At 47.0% G+C, this 19410-nt stretch overlaps 1 protein-coding gene across 3 annotated transcripts in view; it reads left to right on the forward strand.

Annotated features, from left to right (window-relative positions):
- Positions 1-1110: 1110 nt before the first annotated feature.
- PXN (paxillin) overlaps positions 1111-19410 on the forward strand; it is a 47195-nt gene continuing 28895 nt past the window's right edge. For all 3 annotated transcript variants that reach the window (XM_075434663.1, XM_075434665.1, XM_075434664.1), the window contains exon 1: positions 1111-1156. In XM_075434663.1, coding sequence (XP_075290778.1) covers positions 1144-1156 — 13 coding nt within the window. In that variant the 5' untranslated portion in view covers positions 1111-1143. The remainder of the gene's footprint in view (positions 1157-19410) is intronic.

The following is a 19410-nucleotide window of genomic DNA, read 5'->3' on the forward strand; positions in this document are numbered from 1 at the left end:
GGCTGGGAGCAGGGAGGGGATATTTCCCTGCCCCCCTGGTGATTGTTCTCATTACAGCATGTCTTAACGCAGGAAATAAAGCTGGCTGTTGAACTGTGCTAGCAGGGGAAACTGGGCGTGTTTGTGCCTAGAGAGTGAAAAATAAAGCGTCGGAGATTGCTAGCAGCTGACCTCATGGTCATGAAAATGCAGCCCCGTCACCTAGAGAGCAGGACATGTGCCGTCAGCTCCGAGAACGTTCTCTGACTCCGTAGGAATTTTGTCAGCAAAAGCGCTGCAAGAGCTGTGTTTCCTGGATCCTTGGCTGTTCCCACACTGATAGTTTTGGGTCTGTCTCTCGTCAGACTAGGAGCGCGGGCCGAGCGACTGTTTTTACTGCCGTGTCGACTTGGCCGGAGCGCGACGGCCGAGTAAACGCTGGCTCTGGGGAGGGTGGAGCCGCTCTGCGGTTCGGGCAAGGCGGAGGACTCTGCTGTGTTGGAGCGTGGCTTGGCAGTGGTTTGAAAGGAAAAGCAGACGGGAAATGGTGGTTCAAGACGCGCTGTCACATGGTGAATCCAGGAGGGCCGTTGCCCTTTTTAGACGCAGCGAAGGCGAAGTTGGTGGCTTTCCTTATGGTCCCAGCAGCCTGTGGGAAACCGTTCAGGCAGGGTTCGCCGGCCCAGGCTGTCCTGCGGGTCGGGTTCATCCCCCCGGGCTCCCGAACACCGGTTTGCTCGCAGGCTCTCGGGCATGGAGCGGCGGCGTGCGGGGCTCCCCCGGCCCGCAGCACCCCAGCCGGGCCCGGCACCGCCGCGCTCGGGGTCCTGCTCCCCGCGGGGACAGGCCGGGCACCGGGCTCCTCGCGGCAGGGGACGGAGCCCCACCGCCACGGCCGGAGCTGCCCTCAGGCCCCCCTGCCGCTTCCCAGGGCGCGTCCCCACCGCGGGGCCTGCGCGCCGGGCCCGGGGGACGCGCCGAGCCACACCGCCCCCCTCACCCTGCCCGGCCTGGCGGCTCCTGCTCCCGCCGCCAGGGGGCAGCGCCGGGCGGGCGCGGCGCGGCTGGGGTGCGCGCAGGCGGCGGGGGCGCGCGGGGGCGGGGCGGGAAAGTTGCGAGGCGCTGAGGCGGGCGGGCGGCGGCACCGCCAGTGCCACCGCCACCATGGACGACTTGGGTGAGTTCCGCGGCCCGCCGCCTATCCGCAGCGCCCCGGGCAGCCCCCGCGGCCGGCCGCGCCGCGCCCCTCCGCGCCGTGGGGCCGGGGCCCGGGGCCGTGTCGCTCCCCGCGGAGCGCGCAGGCCCTCCCGGATGGCCGCGCCGCCGCCCGGCCCCGGGCCCCTCGGCTGGGCCGCCCTGGGGCCGCCGGTGGCCGGCCCGGCCGGGAAAGGTGGCGGTCGGGGTGGAGCAGGCGCCTCCCCCCCCGGCGCAGCCCCTCGGCCGTGCTGGTGGCGAGCGGTGCCGCTGGGCACGGGGGGGAGGGGTCGCAGGAGTCCTGGGGGGGAGCGGGCCGCGGGCCCTGCCCCGCTCGCCCTCCTCCTCCTCCCGGTGCTGCTCCCAGGTGTTCCAGAACCTGTCGAAACCCCGTAGCGGGGACAGGTCAGGCAGCTGGTCTCCCTGGAAAGATCTGGAGAGCTGGAGTTCCTTTGGTACCAAGCCGGAAAGGGGGTGGGTCTGCTGAAGTCCCGTGTGCTCCGGGAGACTTGGGGGTGACTGAGTTCCGCTCGTGAAACGGATTAAATCGGACGCTGGGGAGGGGCCGCCATCCGTTACTTCCATCCTACCTTTAATAGAAACCAGACGTCCTGTTAAGATACGCTACGGGAGAACTGCGCTTCTGTTAGTGGACCTGGAAGCTCACATTACAGCTGGTACAAAGCTGGCGGTCACACCTTCAGAAAACGGACTCTGCATGGGGCTGGTGATAAAACTGAGGGGGCACGGAGTCCGTCAGCCGCGTGGCTTCCTGGTGAGAGGTGCGCAGCATTCGTTCTTGAGGAGCGAAACCTCACCCTCTGCCTGGGCGACGCAGCTGGTGGTGCAAACAGAATGAGTTTCTGCTGCAGCTTCTGCTCGCAGTTATTGTTTCTTTAAGTGGAGGCAGCTCTGTTTACCGTTTCCCATATCTCTCGGCCTGGTTATCTCTTGAAGATTTGGTGCGAGTTGCTGGTGTGTTCAGGAATGCGTTGCTAGTCAGAACAGGATTCACCCAGTCTGTGTATTGACATGCTGCGTGACCCTTCAAGGTGAGCATACAGATAGCAAGCACTGCGTAGGGCCGGTTTAGTGTCTTACCAGTGTGCTCCTTAGTGAGCTGTGCTGTGCCCACTGCAATCATTACATTCCTTGAACAGCGGTAGTGTGACTTGCCAGTTGTCTGAATAGGCTACTGCAGTTTCAACACATTTTTCTGTTGCTGTGTGGGAGGATTAGTGGGGAGCTGCAAAGAAAGTCTGAGAAAGATCAGAATTTCTGTCTGTTTTGTTCTTCTGAGGTGTTAAGCGTATTGGCGCAACCAAAAGTTAAAGTTGTGATCCTGTATTTAAAATAGAACTTTTTGTCTCAGCAACTTGATTTCATCGAGTCTTAATTACACCACATCTTTCTCAATTTTTGTGCAGTCTTTCAGACTGGGCAAGATCTGATCATCAAATAGTAAGCAGTTGAACAAAAAAGTGTGACCCTTTCTCTCTAAGCTTTTCTTTGGTATACAGAACTCACCGTGGAAAGGCACACCAGCTGTTTTCCCTCTGCAAATCATTGGTAGTCCCAGAATTGCTCACTTATTTTTCTAAAGCCATTCACCTTGGTATGCAGAAATAAGGGAACAATGCTGTGCTGATACAACAACTCTGAAGTAAGTAAAACTTTTGAGCTGAAGTGAGAGTTGTTTGTTTTTCTTTACTCGTTATCTATGGGTGGATTATCTGAGTTGTGGATTAACTCTGCCATGGATACAGATGTCTGTGCTGGCTCTGTCCGGAGTCAAGCTGGTCCGGCAGGACTTGTTGGTTCAGGCACAGTGCCATGTGGACATAGCTGCGGTGCTTCCAGGGCCAGTTTTGGTCCAGAAGTAGTTTAGCGTGGAGCCTGAGCTAATATGCCTTGCAGGTTCAGAGTTGATGTTGTGTAAAATCAGTTTAGATATTTCCACACTGTGCTTCTGAATCTGTGTGGTGCAGGAAAGGCTAGTGACTGAGAGACCTTGCTGGGTGTGAGGGTACACCTCACCGAGCTCGGTGGTGTCTCTGTTCTGAACTCCCTGAATAGATCAAAAAACTTCTCCCTCTTGCCAGAGCTGATGGAGTTCATCAGTGCGTACTTGTGCGCTGTAAAATGGAGGTCCAGAAGTATCTCAATTTCGTGCTGCTTGGGCTGGAGAGGTTATGAAACATCTGTGAGAATGGGTTTGTGTTGCTTTGGGGATTCATCTGGAGCTGAAAAAAAACTTTCTTCCTTTTTTTTTTTTTTCCCCTCAGTGTTGAAGAAGTGGTGTTAGTGCACAGCTCGGAGGAAACTGTTTCAGAGCTTTGCAGGCGGAACTGGTGCACCCCACTGAGCTGCTGGGGGTGGCACAGGACACTCCGGGCATAAACTAGAATAGCGTGTTGTGGGACGGTGGGGAGGAGACAGTCAATTCGAGCAGCTGGCCAGGCTTGTCCAGATTGTCTTCCTTGGATCTCTCTAAGGAAGCGTGTTTTGCGGATGTGCTTGGAGTTCAACAGGAAGCTTGCTGAATGGGTTTGCCATTCTGCAGTGTTGTAAATTGGCACAGAGAGTAAAACTTTGTCATGAAGAGTGGAAATCCAAACTCAGGGCTGTTGTCCCTTTCAGGCGGTTACCAGAGCGCAGTGTGTTGTTGTTACATGCTGTGCTTCCAGCACGCAAGTGACCAACCTCACATGTTTGCTTCAGACAGTTTGAGATATTGCATTAAATGTTGAATTGTTCTTGGTTCTGTGGTGCTGCCTTGTCCGAGTGGTATGTGTGAACAGTCTGTTGGGATCTGCTGGTTGCAGAGAAAGAAGCCTAATTTGAGTAGTGTGTCATGTATTTTATGGTGAGAGGAGTAGGAGAAAGGAAACTTCACATTTCCTTTAGTCAGATACTGTTTGATTTTGACTTTGAATGTTTTTTACAGCTTTTTTCTGAAGGGGTTGTTTGCAAACACGACTGTGAAACTGTGTTTTTTTTTTTTTGTTTTTTGGGGTTTGGTAACTCCAAACAGAAATGGTGTTGCTTTTAGAAGCTTTCTTTTGATGGCTTTGAAATTCTTGTTTCTCTACTGCCTGGTGGTTTTTTGTTTTGTTTTTCTGTTTGTTTTTTTTTTTTCTTTAGAAAAAGCTTCAAATTTTTTAACCTGGATTTTGCAATGAAAAACAAACCAGCATTCACTAGACCTTGTAAAAGATGTTTTACAAAGAAGTTATTTCTGTTTAGTAAGAATGTATTTATGGCAGAGTTTTGACTGTGCGTGTAAACTACACTGTCAGCTTCTTATTTTAGGTGTGCTTGCTTGCTGCTAGAAGGATTTTTCTTTTGCAGGAGGTTTGCCTAGCATTGTGGCTTCAAAATTCTGGGTCCACAAGGGATTTTACTTTAAATCAGAGGGAAACAACTTTTAGGAACTCTAACCCAGCCTCCCATTAGTGCTTAATCCTCTCAAGAGTGACTTTAAAGGGAGCAATCTTGCCATTGGTTTTTCATGGGAGTGTGGAGGGAGCTGCATGTGTTTCCATCTGTCATCTTGCCTAACATTTGGAAGATGGCTGTGCTGTCGGCCCCTCTGCTGGGGGGTATGCTTGCCTGTTTTTGACTCAGTTGCTTTGGTTTGGAAGTCCTATGCAGTGGGTTTTGGTCTTATTTGTCTGCAAGTTTAGTGTGAAATTGCTCATGGTCAGCTACACCCAGGAAGTGGTATTGGGGGGGAGACTCTGGTAAAGTAATTTGGTCCCTTGGCTTGCTGCTGGCTCAGGTTTCTGAGTCATTCCTGCTGCTGGGCGAGAAGACTATAAACAGAACTAATACTCTGCACAATGGGGTTCTGACTTGTTTCAGCTTCTTAGCTCTTCTGACCCCTCATAAAACAGGGACTTCATTGTCCTGAGCAACTCAGACAGGGAGTCCTCTGCCTCAAGCAGTGTGCGACGCAGAGAGAGACTTCTTTTCTTGTTGCTCTATTTCCATGGAAAGGCTGTGGACTCGGTGCTGTCTTTAGCTTCTTTGTCCCGTGCTGGGAGAGGTCAACTTATCCCAAGTGTTCAGCTGCCCTCCTGGTTAAAATTGATCCTCTGACACCATCTCTACCGCTAGAGAAAGAAATGGGTAACTTCTCATACAGCTTCTTTAACTCTGTCTCTCTACCTGTTTGTTCTTCCTTTCCCAGGGAATCGTGATACTTTAATTTCTCCAGACACTTTTTTCCTCACCTCTTCCCCCTTGAAGTGTATTTATTGTATGAAACAAGTAGTGAAACTGCAGAAATGACTGATACAATTCTTAAGTCTGGCAGCAGAACAAGCAATAACAATGCACTTCTACTTAGAGCAGAGTGGTTTTGCTGATACCACTATGCGAAGACAGACATAGATCAATTCCTTAGGTTGAATCTGTGCAGCTGGGGGGGAGGAAAGCCTGTCTGTGGCCGCAAAACAAATCTGTTTGAATCAGACTAACGTGTTAGTTGTGATGCCCAGGATCTACTGCAGCTTTGGAGAAAGGCAGAACAGATTCTGAACTCAGTTGTGTTGTGCTAGTGGAAAATCAGTGTGAGTGAATAGGATCTCTGGTCCCAGTTTCCTGCTCTGCGTCTCAGACTATGCCTCCCTCCCTTTGTGTACTGGTCTTCTGTGTCCCTTTGTCTGATGCGGAAGCTGTTAATGAAGATGCTCTTCTGCTCCATCCAGCTGCCTGAAAGTGAGACATTGTGGGGAAGCTTCCCCGGGCTGTGATCAGAAGATGGGTTTTAGGGAATGAGTTTCTTGCTCGGTTTAGCCTGTTCTAACTAACTTGGGTTTAGTAACAAGCCCTGGAAGTACAGGTTGTCATGACTACTAGGCTATTATATTTTAAAATGCTAGGTAGAGAACTGTGGAGACTTTTGGGTCCTGTTCTTGTTTCAGTGCTTGTAAAATCTCGCCTTGCATCTCATCCAGTTTCAGACTGCAGCCAGAACTGGTGATTCCTGCTTCCCCATCTCTTGTCTGCTGGCTGCTCACTTAGTGAGTGTCAGGCTCCAGAGCACATCGGTTCGAATAGCTGATCTTTTGGAAAACCAACCCTTTCCCCCAAATAGAACAAATGATTTGCCATTGGATCAGTGAGCTGAACTGTCTTGCCCTGTAGCAAGATAACAAAATCAAGCGTGGTGCAGAAGCAAGGAGTGGCACCATTCTTTTCCATTTTGGGCTGCAGTTAAATGGATTGGAGAGAAAGTGGAAGTTGTGATTTCAAATTGGTTTAACGTGATTCAGCTGCTGGCTGCTGTAAGGTGTGGTGTTTTTCTTTTTTCTCCATCTCCTTGCCTTGTCTCCATGATAACTGTCGGGCAGTTAGCTGGACCAGAAAGCTGTTTCTTCTGAAAGTCATGTTTTTACATGGGCAGCGGACTGGGAAGTAGTTGAGGCCACCTCTTTTAGCTGTGGTTTATGTTTAATCTAGCATAAGGTAACCGTTTAGCCACAGCCTCAAAAACTTGCCCTGACTTTAGGCATATTGTTTCTCTGTCTATGAAGACAGATAATAGCTTCTTACCTGCAAAGTATGGTTAGTATTTGTTGAGATCTTTGTGTTTCTGAAATAGCTTCCAGCTGAAGATGCCAGAATAGTAACTCCTTTTCAAGCTCCTCTAGTCACCATTACTGGAAAAGCTTACAAAGGCAAATTTGAATTAGATTTATAAGTTTTTATTCCCTTCTCAGCCCTGTTTAATGTTACCTCTCTGCCTTCTGATTGCTCAGCCTTTCTTTATCCTCTGTTATGACAGGCTGTGAGTAGGGAGAAAAGGTTTCCTTTCACTTCCAAGTTTCCCGCAGTAGTTCCACTCTAGTCTTTCCCTTTACCACGGAGTGTCATGAAGTGATTCAGAGAATGCAGTGTGCTAAAGACACACCATAAAAATAGGAGGTGGGTGATGACTTTCTCATATCTATCTTGTAGCAATTTTTCCCATTCTGGCTTATTCTCATTGTAAATGGTCCCAGAGCAGCAGAAACCAGCTGGCTGGGGACAGTCTTCCTTGACTGACTGGTGTTAAAATCCATGCTTTCTCTTCTGTGTATGTATGTTTTTAAATCTCGATGAAGTAGAAACAGCAACTGGAGTGCCGTGGAACAAGTTATAGTTTCAGTTACAGGAACTTGAGTCCCTGAGGTTGTGTGTTTGTGCTGTTTAGGAGTCTGGTAAGCTCTTTTTCTGCGCATATAAATGCAGCTTTTTCTTGTCGCAGACAGTAATTATTGTGAATTTACATGGGACGTTTATCTAAGCGGTTTGAGACAGCTAGAAGCTGAGGATCCAAGAGAACTTATGGCAGGCCACAGGGGGAGGCAGCCTGCATTGTTCTTGCTTGGCTCCTTTTTCCCTGTGCTGGCCTGTCTCTACTCTGTGAATAAGTTTAGTTCGAGTTATTTAAATGATGGTGGGGTAGTCTGAAGTCAAGTGCAGTTTGTCATACCACTTCTCACAGTGTTCTTATTATCATGTGCAAGTTTGGTGTAGATGGCTTTGCTGGGTGAGCTACTGAGTATGTCTGGCTGGCAGCATGCAGTGGAGTGTGGCTTGATTTCTTGTATTTTACTGCTTATTGCACGTGTTTAAACCTCTAACATTTTGCAAATGATGTGAAGAACATCAAAAAAAGTAAATGGCTCTCCAGGGAATAAACTTTCTGAATGACACTTTGCATGGGGAGTTGTGCTTTAAACAGCTCAGCTATAAATCAAGCTGTATGGGGTCTCCAGGAATAAACCAATCCCACGTTTTTGTCACAAAACTGGAGCTGGCAAACAGAATTAATGCTGTGTCTGTCTAGATGTCTGGTAGGATCTTGCTCTACTTCCATCCCTGAAGAGCAAGGTGAGCAGAGGTTTTACCTTCATGCTATAGGGAAGTTTGTGGTGGTTCAGGGACTGTGATTAGGCTGGGTTTTTCTAAGATCAGGAGGGAGCAAAAAAAAATCCAGAAGCAGAAAAGGTCGTGGGCAGGAGGTCTGTGAATGATTTGCCATGGATTAGGGCTTAATACTCCCTTGTTCGATCCTCTTTCATGGTTCTAAACAAGTTCAAGGCTTATTTTGGGTTGGAGCCACTGATTTCAGCTGGGTCAGACAAAAGAGCCCAAGGCCAGCTGCACATCAGTTGCTGTTACTGGTGCCCCGCGAGTTGGAATAAGGTGGTGACCTGCCTGGTTGTCCCTGCTGGTCACAGTGTTTGACTGTTAGTTGTGTCTGCTGCTCCCCATTCTTCAGCACCAGCAGCTGCCTTGGGACTAGCATTTTTTTGTTACTGCTAGCAAATTAGCCCTTTCGGGCAGAGGTGGTCCATGAGGGTGAAGTGCCTAGGAGTAGTACTTCTGGTTTGCAGCTCTCCCTCTTGTTCGTTGTGGTTTTATGTGGGAGACTTTTCTTGGGCTGTGTAGGTCTGGTTAGGCAGCATGATACACAGCTGGAACTGTTCTGCTGGGCTGCGAGCAGCTCCAGCAGTTAGACAGGATCCCTGCAGAGAGCCAGAGAACTGGGGGAGGGAACGAAATGCCATTTCATCCACGTCATGAAATCTCTTATCAGTGGCCAGCTCCGTGTTGTGGGTGGGTGAGCGGTGTTGGCCAGAAGAAGCTGCCTTTTATTTCTGCTGTGAAATGTGAGGAGCTCAGCGCTGTCAGTCAGGCTGGGAGCTGTGGAGTTTGGGATGAATTTGTCACTCAGGTTCTTACAACTCTGAGCTTGTAGTTTTCAGTCTGTCCTGCTGGTGCTTAACCTGAGACTGGCTGCTTGGCTGTCCTGAGCAGTTACCTTGGGCAGTGCCTCACAAGCACAGCTGCTCTGGCACGCTGCTCCTGAACTTCTTAATTACGTAAAAGTGGTGCCTCCAGCACCTTCTGCCTTGGGATCATGCTTAAAAGCCTTGGCCATGCGAGCTAGAGATAAAATCTGTTAGGTTATCATTAATTTTTCTGTAAGAGGTTGTTAAGGGCTTAATTTGTTGGATGCTACTTTACCATCAAATGTGAGGGAGAAAGCTCCATGAAACAGATCACCGTGTTACAGCTTACGGCGGTGTGAAATGCAGAGACCTTCTAGGCTGTCTGGATCTGCTAGAGTCCTCTGGTTGCGTTGCTGAGGTTTGAAGAACGCTGTGCGTGGGATGGAATAGCCAGTGCCACATGAGGCGTTCGGTGCCCCCTTCTCCAGAGCGATACCGCTCCGGTGCAGTCCTGTCTTTGCAGAGCTGAGAAGCTGTTTGGGGAGGAGGGTTGAGAAGAAGGGGCTGGGGGTGGTGCAGGGAGGAAGCTTTATGTAATTCTTGGCTGGCTTCTGAGTAATTGTTTTAATGAAATGGAATGCAGTGTATTCAGTGCTTGCTTGGCAGAAACAGCTATTTTCTGTTTTCTGGTTTTTTTGGAGGGGGGGTAGAGGGGGAAAGGAGTTGGTCTGTTTTCCAGCTGCTTTAAGCAGTTAGGCTTGGTTTTGTCACAGAGATAGGAGTAGAATATTGCTCTCAGCGAGGGGGCAGTTGCACTGCTGTGTGTGTGGGGGGGGCTGTGTTTGCATGTTCAGTGTGTCAGTGGAAGAGCCTGGTCCCTCTGCTTCTCTGTGGGCTGTGAATGCCGGTGCGGTTCTGAAGCGCATCAGATTAGTTTTAAAGTACCCAACAGTAATGGGATGATAGTGATGTGAATAGGTACATGTCCATATAAAATATATATACATCTGAGTATGACAGGAAAACGAATTAATTTTCCACTATGCCCTAGTTCAGTGTGTAGCAGGGAAGAATGTGATAAGTTGAGACAAAGAAGTCAACTTAATTTTCAGCAAAGCAGAAATGTAGGGGCTGGGAATCTTTGCTTCAGTAAACTAGTGCAAAGTATTCTGTGCAGTTGTCTCAGATGATTGTTGGCTTTTATCATAGGATTGGTGGAGGAACAATCAGAGATCATGCTGAAAACCCTTTTTTAGAAAGTAATTTGAAGAAGGATTTATTTCATGTACCTATGAAAGGGAAGTTTATTCTCATGCTGCTTCTATTTCAGTATTGCGGGCATTTCCATTTTTGGTCAGTGCTGGAGATTGGTCTCGCTTACTCGTCTTTACCTCTCTAAAATCTACTTTTGCTTTGGTTGTTGTAATTTTGTTTTAAACTGTAGTTTGTTGTGAGTTCTCTTGTGAGTAAAACAGCCTTCAGTTGATGAAGTTCTTCTTTGTCTAATAACAAACCAACAACTTCTGTGCAGGGGACTGAGATGAAGCTGTCATGTGTTTAATTGCTTTATTAATACTGTTCTAGGTAAAAAGAAATCCTCACTATTTCTATTGATGGTGATGAAACAAGCAAGAGACTTGTGACTACTGTCATGATGCCAGATGACAGATAGAATGAGAGGTCATTACCTTCTCATGTAGGACAAGATAAGAAAACCTTAAACGTTCTCCAGCTCTCCTCCAGCTCCTGGTTACAATATATTCTAGTTCTAAAACTGTTAGTTTTCTATTTGGCTTTAACAATTTCCTTTCTTTCAGCGAGTCTCTGTCATGACATTGTGAAACTCTTGGGCCACATTCTTCTCCCAATGCTGGAAAAAAAAAAAAAGCAGAACTCTAGAGCCATCAGCAATCTCCATCAAATTACCACCCACATCTTTTCCCAAAGTAGACTGGGGGACCAGTTCCCACATTTGTTTCTGGAACGTTGTCCTCCCTTCAGTCCCAGAAGCTGCTTTTGAAGTAAAAAGAAGCTGCTTTAATTAGATTTTTAACCATGTACTTCTTGGCCACTTGTACTGTCTTGCGAAGACGCTGCTTGCCCACTATCTGTAATTACTTGGGTTATCTATAAGTTTTAGTAGAATGATCATCAGATTGAAAGCTTCATTTTAAAACTTTCTACCTATTATAGTTGTAAGTGGTACTAAGATCTGCATGACTGAAAAATGTTGAATGTTTTGTTGTCGTTTCCCCCTGCCCTGCTTTGTGAGTTTACATTGTGCTTTTGGCAGCCTGTTGTGTAAAGTCAGTTGCTGATGATGACTTACACTTTTTGGCTTATAAAGAGTTCGATGTTGCTTCCAAGTCTGCTCCCACTCTCTGTGGCTGAGAACCCTTGCAGAAGCGAAAACTTCTCAAAAAGAAGAATCCACCATTTTGAGAGTACTTTCTTAGTGATTAGATTTTTAACAAGCCAGTTAAACCACATACCACATTTGACAAAAGTTCCTTTTTTAAAAAGAGGGGAACAGCCTGCCTCAGAGTGATTAGCAGGTCAAGCCAGCGAGTCTTTTTTTACTTGTCTTTATTTATATCTCAATATACTAACCTTTTATTTGTCATCCCCAGTATCTGGGCGAGATTTACTGGGACTTTATTTCTCCTTATAGGCACAGGCTCTTCAAACTTGAGGTACCTTGGGTTTTAAGGGTGGATTTGCATTTGTTGAATGCTCTTGGGAGATGTGCTTGTTACTTCCTGAATGGGGAGTTGCTGGAGGTAATGAAAAATGAAGAATATTCTCTTCAAGGACTAAAATCTCTCAAGTCTGTGTTCTGATATCCCATGTAAGAGCCTTCAGGATAGGAATGCCTCAATAAAACTGTACTAAATATGGATACGATTGCCGTGTCTGTACGACTGCAGCGTCTCTCTAGTGTCCCAGCTCTTTATTGCTGGAATCCTCCTTTTGCTGGTAGCCAGGGCATTCTACATCTCATGGGCAGAGTTTGTGCTTCTAATGCTTTTAATGAATTCAGAATTTATACTAATATTTCTGTCCTTCATTTCATCATCCTTATGTGTGTCTCAGATTTTGTTACTGGCACTTTGCCTGGATGGGTCTATATTGAGATCTGTTTATACTGCTTGGATAGGATTTCCACTGTTTAAAAGATGCTATTTTTTTCCTTCCTGAAGTTTCATGTCTGTTCTTGCATAACTGTGCAAATCTTACCCTTCCCTTTGTTGGTTATAGGGTCCACATGCTTTCCTGTTTCTGTTACTTTTTAAAATGCAGATAATTAACTTAATGTGCAAGCTCTGACGGCGTTTTGTCTCTGTGTCCAAAACCACTTTTACATATGCAGATGGGTAGGATCATAGCGATCTTTAGCAGTCTAATTGACTATGGTTATTTGTGTGGCAAAGGTAAGATGGTGGGGTATCTGAGGTGGTGGTCCTGCTGGCAGTTGAATCAATAGAACGGCTTGCTGCTGCTGAAAGCAGGGATGGCTTTACTTTCACTCATCCTTAGCCCTTTTCTGCTCCCTCGTCTGGCTGTTTGGACATACCCCTTCCTTCTTGCTGACTGCTGTGCTCATCTCTCTTTTCTAACCCAAAAGAAAACAGTCAGTTTTTTTGGCTGGGTGTATGTCCTGTTGAACTGGTTCACAGAGGGGTCTTGAGAGAGCCAGAGCCAGCACAAGTAAGTGGCAGCAGCACATGTCTGGAAGAAGGAGTAAAACCTCTCCATTTTTGGCAGTGGTGAACTGATAATTGGCCTTTCTGCATCTTGTGAAACTGTATCCTTCACGGTGCTTACTGTCCCGTGGAACTCCTGTGCTCAGTTCCCGTGTAAACCCTGATCTAATGTGTTTTCTTTCCTTAGATGAGTTAGAATCAGCAGTTCCCAAATTATGGTCTCCAAGTGCTCAGTGCTCTGCAGCTCTTGTAAGGTGTCCTCATAAGTGGTCGAACTTACACACTTGTCATTTCCACCTGGGGGCTCTGGAGAGTGAGCAGATGAGGGTTGCTGTTGCCCAAAGATTTGGAAACCCCTGCTGTGTGTTCTCACTGTTCTGACTTGCACTGCTTATGGTGCCAAGCTACTGCTTAGACGCTGCTCAGAAGAGTTACCCAGTACTGGGTTAGCATGTGTTGTAACCTCAGTGCTGCTTATGACACTTTTCAGTTCAAGTCAGACCCAACTGCCTACGGTTACACAGATCTCAGCCAAATACAGTCCGCCCAGGGCTTAAAAAATGCCCTTGTCTACCCTCATTTCAGTGGGTGCGTGGAGGGTGGCTTGGTAGGAGCTGGCTGCCACACACCCCTGCGCTTGCTGGTTTTTCTCCAAGCGCTGTAGTCCAGGGCCGAGCAGGGTCCGGCACACCAACGAGGGCAGTGTTTCCCACTCCAGTCTGCTGACCTTGGAGCTGTTACTGTTCTCTGCCTGTCTCTTCTCCGGGAAGACGTGAGAACAGATTGCCCAGTTCAGGTCTCTAGAGAGTGTACTTTCATGCTGAAGGAAGAAAGCTGGTTTGCTGGAGGAGACACATGACTTTCTTTCCCTGTAGCTCTGCATGCTGCTAGGGAAGAAGAATACGTAGAGGGAGTCCTTCCTTTCATTGCACAGGGAGGGCAAAACGACTTTTGACAAGGTACTAATCACATGGCATCAGCCTGACGTACCTGACTTGGAGAGAGCAGCACGGGTTTGGAGTGGCGTCCACTGTAGCTAGAATTGTAGGATATGGTAAATTTCGCTGCACTGTGACGCTCTTTCTGCCTGCTGGCACTATTGCCACGAGTGTTTCCTGACTGATCAGCCAAGGGACTAGAAGTTTCTCGAGGCCTGAGCTTCAGCCCTTTATCAGAGCTGTGGTTTAAAATCCATAGTGTCTTGTTTCCTGCTGTTTCTGTACCCATCCTTGGACTCTGTGCTCTGTTTAATGGAGGTCTCCTTTGTACTAGATTTGTCAGATGTTTGTAAAATGACAGTGTGCGCTGTGTTTTGACCTAGTGCTTGTGGAGTAGCTCCATGCTGATGTGGCAGGAAGGGTCTGGTTCCTCAGATAGCTGGCTTGGCTGAGCCCCCCTTCCTGTAGGAATACAAGGGAGTTGGTATTTTGATCAGCGGCCTTGGCCCTGGGAAATTGTCCCTGAGGGGTCAATTCAGTGGCTGTTTCATGGATTTTTTTTTTTTATTTTTTTTTTGGCAGAGGAGAGCAGATCTTGCTGGACTTCTTTGAACGTTAATCCCAGTTTCTAGAAACTTTCTGAGGGAAGCCAGCAGCAAATGAAAATTCTTATGACATGCATGGGGAGGGTTAACTTACTATTTTACACATGTAGGGATAAATAGAGGACTAAAAAGGTTAGTGCTTTGGTGACTGATATTTTTATTTTTAATTTTTTTTTCATCTAGGTTATTGGCTGAAATCCAGCCCAGGTCAGTACTGAGATGGTATTAACTGCTTAGTCGCTTGTGTAAAACATTATACTCCAGTCTGTTCCTTCCACCAAACTCAGCCAGGATGCCACTTCACTCTTGTTCAGTTTGAGTGTTGCTGAGTTGGAGCAGAGCTGATGTCCTTTACTTTTGCCTGTGCTGGCCATTTGCTAATGCCTTTGTCTGGGACTTCCTGGAAATGCCTGAAGATCTATTTGCTGTCAGGCCGAGATCAGAAATAGAGCTTGCACAAGAAGAGCCACTGAGAGAGGACAGTCAGAGGCTGTACTTACCCTCCTTGGAGACCAAAGCTGTTTCCAATTTGGCAGATGACACACAGGGAGAGAGATGGAGACTCTCTAATTTATGCAGATTGCTCGTAATCTTTCATAGGGCTAACTATAACTGTTTGTAGAAACAGCAGTCTGTTTGCTTCCGAAAGGAGAGGATTCTGACAAAAGACTCATTTGCAGGTGGAGCTCATAGCAGGCTGCAGATTCAGACTGAGAAATTCCAACTTAAGTGTTTTTAGTAGAGGCCGGAGAGTCAGACTTGCTTTCTGTTCTGATATAATGTGCACTTGCCATGTTATGTTGGGCTGTTCAGGGCTGCATATCAACTCTCCGTTTCTGGAAGGTAGATGGTCTTTTATGCTGTCAAGGCATAGTGAATTCTAGGTTGAGAATTCCAATGTGTGATCCTCATTGGAATTCAGGTGCAGTGACTGCAGACTTTACTGCCTATAGTTGCTGCAGGTCACAGCCTGTTCTATCAGTATAAAACAGAGTACGTGGAGGTTTAGGTTTAGGGTGTGGAGCTGTCAACTGCTGTGACTGAAAATAGCTTCCACTTCTGCTGTTAGTGCTGTAACTTGTGGGTGAGGTAATCATCTGAGGACAGTAGTACTGAAATCATGGCTGGCTGAATCACTGGAGGTCGTGAGTTTGAGCACTGAGTAACAGCTGGTTAAGTCTGTGTGAAGCATTTTACATATGATGACTTTTCTAGTGCCATTTTCAACTTCTCTGTTCAGTAAACCAGAACCCGGCTTTGTGCTCTTAAACATTGTACAAGTGGTGAGATCAGCTCTGCCTACTGCTTCTGCATGCGCTGTGTCACAGGATATGCTCGAGCTATGACTTGCAAACTCGTTACAAACTTTTCTTGACCCTCCTGAAGATAGTTCATAGAGCAGTTGAAGAATTTTTTTACTAAGCTTAACCATCTTTTGTAATTGTTTCCTGTTGTTCAGGACTCAAGTTTGAGAGTGCGGTGAATCCAGAGAGAAAGGAACCACGCAAGGGATTATTTTGTCTCTTAGCTTCACACAGCTGGGTGGGTTGTCTGTCTGTGAATCGCTATACAGAGGCATTCAAGGCTTGTGTAGCTGGGGATCTGGCATTCTCAGAAGCCTTCAGTAGCTGTGGAACTGAAAACATGTATTTGTTTAGTGTAATTTGGAACTTGAATTCAATTTAAGGCACCAGTTCTTAGCATAGGGTGTTTTTTCCTGGCATGAGCTGTTTGCTGCTCAGGACTATAAACAGAGGGAAGTAGCTATAAGATGTCGCTTTTCACTTCAAGTGTGGAGAAAGCCATGCTATAAAAAAAGAGGATGCTGTATATGACAGGAAATAACCCTTCCGTCCCACCCTCCCCAGCACTTTCTGGAAATGAGAAATAAATGAGAGGACACACCTTTGGGAGGGAGCAGGCTCTGAAACCAGAGATGTCACAGTGCTGCTATTAAATTCAAGTAGTCGTCTTTGAGGGAATACATGAAGAATACAACAGCCAGATTAAGCTGAATTTGTATGGGCTTGCTTTGGTCTATGCTGTGCTTAGATCTTCAAAGCCAGTAAGAGTTTGTTTCTCTTGACAATTTCCAAATGAGATAGCCGTGGCAGTGGAGTGGACAGCTTAGGTTAATTTGAAGAACTTGAAAAGGCTATACTTGGTTTAGCAGCTTTTCAGCTGAAAACCAAACAAACCATATTAAAACCATATTTTCTTTGGAAATTGGTCTGGTAACCTTACTGTTCCTTTTTTTCCGGACCATCAGGTACATCCCTTCTGAAAGGAGATGGTACTTAAGTCACAAATCACTTCCAGCAAACCTATAACGTATTGAGGGATATTTATCTCTGACAATATAAGCAGTTATGTGCCTTGTGAGATTGACTTCTGTTATCTCAGCCATTTAACGATCTGTTCTGAGGTGGTGGAAAGCGGGTGAAAGTTTTTCTGAGGAAGTTGGAGGAAGGCAGAATGACTGTGCATTTCTCTTTTGTAGACGGTGGTTCATTTATCTCAGCCAGTTTGAGCTGGGGTCTAATTTAGTGCTCAAGAGCTAAGTGGAAGAATTCTGGTCCTACAGGAAAAACTTTTGTGGTTCCTTCACACAGCTTGGACTGTAGGCCAGTGCGTGCTACGGATTTGTGTTGTTTTATCCAGGAAACTCTGCTGACTCAGATCTTTGAGGCAATTGCAGTGCCTCTCAGCCTGCTTGCTGTGTTGATGATCCTGTGCCCTGTGGGTCTGGTTAAGATTAGGTTACCTTCCCGTCAGCTCGGCGATGTGAACGCAGCCAGCAGTCAAAGGGTTTCCCAGCCTGTCGCATCAAAGGTGACAAGAGGTGGATCCGAGACGCTTACTCAAGGAGTGGGGCTGCGGTTCCCCGGGACTGCTGGTGCCAAGCTGCAAACCGGTCAGCATGTTTCCTACCGAGTGCCTTTCTGAGTGCCCTTCAAAGCCTTGCTGCTGGGTTATGCAGGAGGTGGCGTGATGCTGGAGCTCTAGCACCTTCACCATGCTGACCAGCACACTGTTGCTGAGGTTACAGGGCAGGCCTGAGTTTCAGTGAAATGCTTGTGTTGATCTGGAAGGAAGCGGTGTGGCTGGTTCCAGGAAGGATCTTGCAGTGACCTTTATGATTTTTCAACACACGTACAAACAGTCCTCTTGCTCCTCAGAGGGATCTGGTGGAAGGTCTGAGCCCGCATGATGGCTTCTGTTCGGTTTTTGTAGCATACAGAGTTGGCTCATCTTCAGAGTTTTATGGTCAGGGGTAGCCTATGTCAAAAGCGAACTCTTAAGCTCAGTGGCGTGAATGAGGTAGCACCAGTAGGTACATAATGTATGCAGCCCTGCTGATGGAGCCATGCCGTAATCCTGGGGCTGCAAAGCCCAGATAAAATGTCAGTGAAGGCTCAGGTGGAAGCGGGTGGTAGTGGTGAGGATGGCTCCAGGTTTTAAGAGGATTTTGGTTTGTGCTGTGTGCCGATCGCTGCCTTTTCAGGCTGCAGCTTTTTTGGTCTGCGTCTGGGATGCAGAATAATTACGGGAATCAGACAGGAGGATGGGTGATTTCTTTCAGCTAATGTCAGGATGGGTTTTACAGTTTGTGTGCTGGCCTGAGTTTTGGAGGTGCGAGTGTGGTGTTTCCTATCTAAAGCAGAAGGTTTATTCACTGACTGTAGACAAGGGCTAAATTCTGGCATTGTTCTCTTTAAAACGTTTTCTCAAAGCTGCTGTAGTCATAGAGTGGCTGGAGCTGTGCTTCTGAGAAATGTAACAAGTTTATCTAATAAAACCAACAACGTGGCAAACTTTTACTGGATTAGTAAATTGGATTAGTTGAGAGAGCGCCTGGTGATCAGCAGGGCGAGTTCCAGGAACAGTGTGGGCTTTGCATGCTGGGGACAGGGGGGATTGCTGGGCCTGTGGCTTTCACTGGCAGCGTGTGGTGGTGTCAGCTCTGCTGAAACTACAGCCGGAGCACTCAAAGGCTTTGCATCTCATCCCCAAGTGTGTAGTGGGTGGTTACTGATAAACAGTGACGGAAGGTGCTTTAGACAGGCTGTGTTTGCACACTCGCTTACAACCCGTGCTGGGGGTGGTAGTAGTGCATGTTAGTTGTGACCAGTGAATTGGCCACAAGCTCTGAAACAAAGTCTCCAGCCTGGGTCTCCGTGGTTGGGGCAGGAAGCCACAATCATTGCTGCAGCTGAGCATGTAGACCACATCTCACAGCGCAGTGTCTTGTCTTTGTTTAGGCATTTGCTGATAGTGGTTGGAGCTGGGTGGCATGGGCTGCTGTACTGGGGAAAGCTAACTGGTTTGGCTGGCTGTATGTGAGTTATGGCATAGATGAGATTTGTGGTGGCTGCCGTCACGTGCTTCTGAAAGCAGTTCTGTCTGTCATGGGATGAGCTCTTGCTTAGTTTGTCTCTGCAGCCTGGTGTAGCTAGGCGTAACAACTGCTGGATGGTTGCCTTTACTGTTAGGCTTTTCTGAAGCACCCACATAACTTTGTGAATTGGTGCCCCAAATGCATAGTCTTGTTTCTTCTAAGGGGCAGTGTGGACTTGAAAGGGCAGAGAAGCTTCAAGGATTTTCATGCATATTGTCTTGTGTCAGAGTTCACCATACCACGTGTTGGTACTAGTCTGGACGTTCTTTTTATTAAGCAATGACACAAGGCATGATTTGCACCAATACCTTGATACTGAGAAAGCGCAAGCCTTCGAATAAGCCTTAGTCACTGAAATACATTAAAGAAACGGCTGAGTGATTTTTTTGACCGTGTCATCTGAACTTCCTCTAGGCAGGTCTAGACAACGTGAAGTAAAAATACCAACGGGTGCTCTGTACTGGTGCTCCAGCAGTTGTTAGGTCTGGCAAATGACTTCTCTTTTGTGCCTTGAATTTTTCTGTATCTTAAATAACAATCTGTCACTGCTTCATGAGAGGGCTGAGAGCTGTTGTGTGTCTTGTATTCTAACCACCTTCTCAACATACTGGTTAAATTTTGGAAAACTTTTATGTATCTCCTGCTCAATATGTTTTAGAAAGTAAGCCAAGCTATTTTACATGCTTTCTGTATATGTGAACCAGAGAACTTTAGGATTTTAAGAGCATCTAATTACACTTTGACTTTTTAAGGTCTTATTTTGAATGTAGTCTTTGTATTTTATTGCTTTTGTAGTCTCTGATCTTTTTGCATTTAAAAACATTGATTAGAATATAATGCGTTTAGAACCTGTTATTACTTTTC

The sequence above is a fragment of the Opisthocomus hoazin genome, chromosome 13 (assembly GCF_030867145.1).
Source record: "Opisthocomus hoazin isolate bOpiHoa1 chromosome 13, bOpiHoa1.hap1, whole genome shotgun sequence".
In the NCBI taxonomy this organism is placed as follows: Eukaryota; Metazoa; Chordata; class Aves; order Opisthocomiformes; family Opisthocomidae; genus Opisthocomus; species Opisthocomus hoazin.